The 3191-nt window shown below is 39.0% G+C and overlaps 1 protein-coding gene across 1 annotated transcript; it reads right to left on the bottom strand.

The window, feature by feature from the left end:
- Positions 1–221: 221 nt before the first annotated feature.
- LOC144312255 (prothymosin alpha) lies at positions 222–1414 on the bottom strand. Its single transcript, XM_077894685.1, has one exon. It carries the CDS (start codon positions 1232–1234, stop codon positions 902–904), a length of 333 nt encoding a protein of 110 aa, XP_077750811.1. The 5' UTR covers positions 1235–1414; the 3' UTR covers positions 222–901.
- Between the last annotated feature and the right edge of the window lie 1777 nt (positions 1415–3191).

Genomic DNA, 3191 nt, shown 5'->3' with positions numbered 1-3191 from the left:
AAATTAAACTAATTTGTCTGAATTAATATAGTTTGTAAACAACTTATCTAGGATTCATACCCAGGTATGTATTATTTAAACTCTGGTCCTATCTTTTATATTAGACTTTCTCATATTAATCTTTTTGTGGTCACCAGCTACTAAAATGTTTACTACATAATTTTTTTTTTTTTTTTTTTTTTTTTTTTTTTTTTTTTTTTTTTTAGAACAACTCAGCAAAATAAAATTCCGGTTTATTGTTGGACAACATTGTTTCACACATACATCAAACAGGCCAAAAAAAATAAACAGCAACTTCATAGACAAAAAAGGAAAAAAAGAAACCTTTTATCTTTGGCCTTTTTAACCATCTCATACAAACCAACTACTTATAGTACAGCTAAGTACATACACAAAAAAAGTTACTGGAATGCTCGGAATAAGATTGTTTTTTTGTTGTTGTTTTTGCTTTTTTTACAAGGTTTTTTTTCTCCTTTGAGATTATAATGAACATGGTCACACCACAAGTAAAGTCAGAAGTAGGACAGAGAACGCTCCGAAGGCTGGTTTGGTCATCCGAGATCATTAAAAATGGCTGACCCCTAACAATATGTACAAAAATATAAAATGTAAATAAAAAATACAAACAAATTTTCCTTTTTAAAGTACTTTTAAGAAAAAAAGCAGGGCCTTGGAAGTTTTGGTTCTTTTTTCCTCCCCTGTTGCAAATTCACGTTGTGGTTTTGGTTGGGTGGCGGAGAGCGTGTGTCATCTGCGGGTGGCGCTGCCCGCGTTGGGCAGGCGGGCGGGACTCTCTACTCGAAGGTGACCACGTTTAGATTCTGAGACGGGAAGTGGAGGGTGAATAGGTCACGGTGGCCTTTTTTTTGTTAAGTTTAACTTTTCCTTTTTTTTTTGCTGTCTAGTCATCCTCATCAGTCTTCTGCTTCTTGGTGTCGACGTCGTCATCCTCATCGTCTTCAGCTGCCCGTTTGCCCGTAGCTGCCTCGGCCTCCTCATCTTCATCTCCATCCTCTTCCTCTCCATCACCTTCCTCCTCCTCCTCTTCTTCCTCCCCGCCTTCCTCCTCTTCTTCATCTACCTCATTGTCAGCCTCCTGCTCCCCATTTTCCTCATTAGCGTTCCCATTAGCAGGCGCGTCTCTTCCATTCTCTGCCTCCTCCACAACTTCCTTCTTCTCCTTTAAGTCCTTGGTGGTGATCTCGGAGCTGGTGTCCACGGCCGCGTCTGACATGATGGGGCACGCCGGTGATCCGATGCAGCGGATTAAAAAGAGAGCAAGAGTTCGAGGACTCTGGCGAGGGAGCTGCCGGAGTCCGCGGAGGCGGAGGAGGCGCGCGGCGGAGGTGGTTGCGGCGAACGGGGAGCCGGACACAGGAACAATGCAAAGATGGCTTTTCAGAGCAGCCAGTGGGGCACTACATAATTTTTTTTCAGTAAATGTCTACAAAATTCATGAATGAACAAATTATTGAGAGAGATGGATAGATGAATGGATGGAAGAATATATGGACATATGGATGGGTGAATGGGTGAGTAGATAATAGATTTATTGTTAAAGGTCACCTATTATAGGGGATTAAAATTTAGATGAGATAATGAAGCCCTTAATGCAAATGTAGGACAAATACTACCAAGCAGCAAAGAGAAACATTTAAATTTCTGCATTAAGTAATATAATTAATGTTAGTAATACTCTTCCTCCTGAAAAGAGTTCAAAATAGAAATAATCATAGCAGAGGTTTTAAAACTTTAGTAAACATAAAATAATCTAGGGTATTTCTTTAGAATGTAAATCCCTTGGCCCTACCACTAGGGCTGCTGCTGAGATAGGACCAAGGGGTATATATTTTAACAATCTAGCAATACTAGATGATTCTGATGTAGAAGTTCATGAACTATACTTTGGGGATCTTTCACTGTAAGTAAATAGACAACATTTTTCCCCTTTATCCCCAGAAAGGAGGATGAATTTAATTCTTAATAGTCTTTACTAGAATGATCCATTTACAGTGCTTTGGTCCATGTCCTGCTCTCAATTCCAAGAATCTCATGAGTGTCATAAGCCACTGAAGTGAGGTTGTCAAGCCCCACAGATCAGTGTCTGTAAGTTGGTGGCTTTCTAGCAGCTGTACTCCATGGGCTGTTCTGACCAGGCAGCAGCCAGTTGGACTCCACAGAGGTTCTTAGCTTGCTGGTCTCAAACTTTTGTCTCTAATTTGATCATTCCTTCCTCTTTCTCTCTTTTCCACCTCTTTCTTTGACTTTAGTAACTGTCATCTAGTCTGGGAGTAGAAAAATCCTCTATAGAAATTTTTATTTGAGACTGTTTTTTGGATTAACCAGCAGTTTTTAAAATTAATAGACAAGTATCTGCAGTCTTTATTTTATGGTTCAATAATAGATTACTAGTTTCACAGTCTAAGAAAGGAGAAAACAGCACAGGTGAATCAGTTTGAGGAACAATGGCAACCCCTTAAAACATCAAAGTAGGCAAACAAAGAATACTCTGAGTTCATAAAAATAACTTGTTAATTAGTGTCATACTTTGGGTTATATAAAAGATTTTGGTGTGTGAATAGAAAGGCCAGAATACTTTCTAAATGAAGACAATAAAAAATCATGATTCATTGGCTACTGGTGAAATGGCTAAAGTTCTTTTTCAAAATATTAAGACTCAGAGACCAAAATAAGATAGATTAATGGTGATTTGATTGTGTTAAATGGAAACAACTATCAAAACTTCTGCTTTGTAACTTTCACATTAAAAAAAAAAAATTCTGGGATCCCTGGGTGGCGCAGCGGTTTGGCGCCTGCCTTTGGCCCAGGGCACGATCCCGGAGACCCGGGATCGAATCCCACATCGGGTTCCCGGTGCATGGAGCCTGCTTCTCCCTCTGCCTGTGTCTCTGCCTCTCTCTCTCTCTGTGACTATCATAAATAAATAAAAATTTAAAAAAAAATTCTATCTTTCATAGTGTTCCTGAAGGATCATGCTTAGATCTCAGGACTTTGTGAACTTCTGTTGAAACATGATACATTAAAAACATTTACCTCTCTTGCCTTCCAAATTCTAAATGATGCAGAAGGTTTTCAAAGGAAATACACCTCAATAAAGAGAAAAGGAAAAGCAAAAGCAGCAGCATTATTGAAACTGAAAAGCAGATAAAACGGTGTTCAGTGACTTAGCA

The sequence above is a fragment of the Canis aureus genome, chromosome 4, assembly GCF_053574225.1.
Source record: "Canis aureus isolate CA01 chromosome 4, VMU_Caureus_v.1.0, whole genome shotgun sequence".
Lineage (NCBI taxonomy): Eukaryota > Metazoa > Chordata > Mammalia > Carnivora > Canidae > Canis > Canis aureus.
Note: the sequence above shows the minus strand (reverse complement) of the source record. Positions and strands in the feature narration are given on the sequence as shown.

Excerpts from the sequence above, each read along its gene's own strand:
- LOC144312255 (XM_077894685.1), bottom strand. The coding sequence starts at position 1,234 with ATGTCAGACGCGGCCGTGGACACCAGCTCCGAGATCACCACCAAGGAC.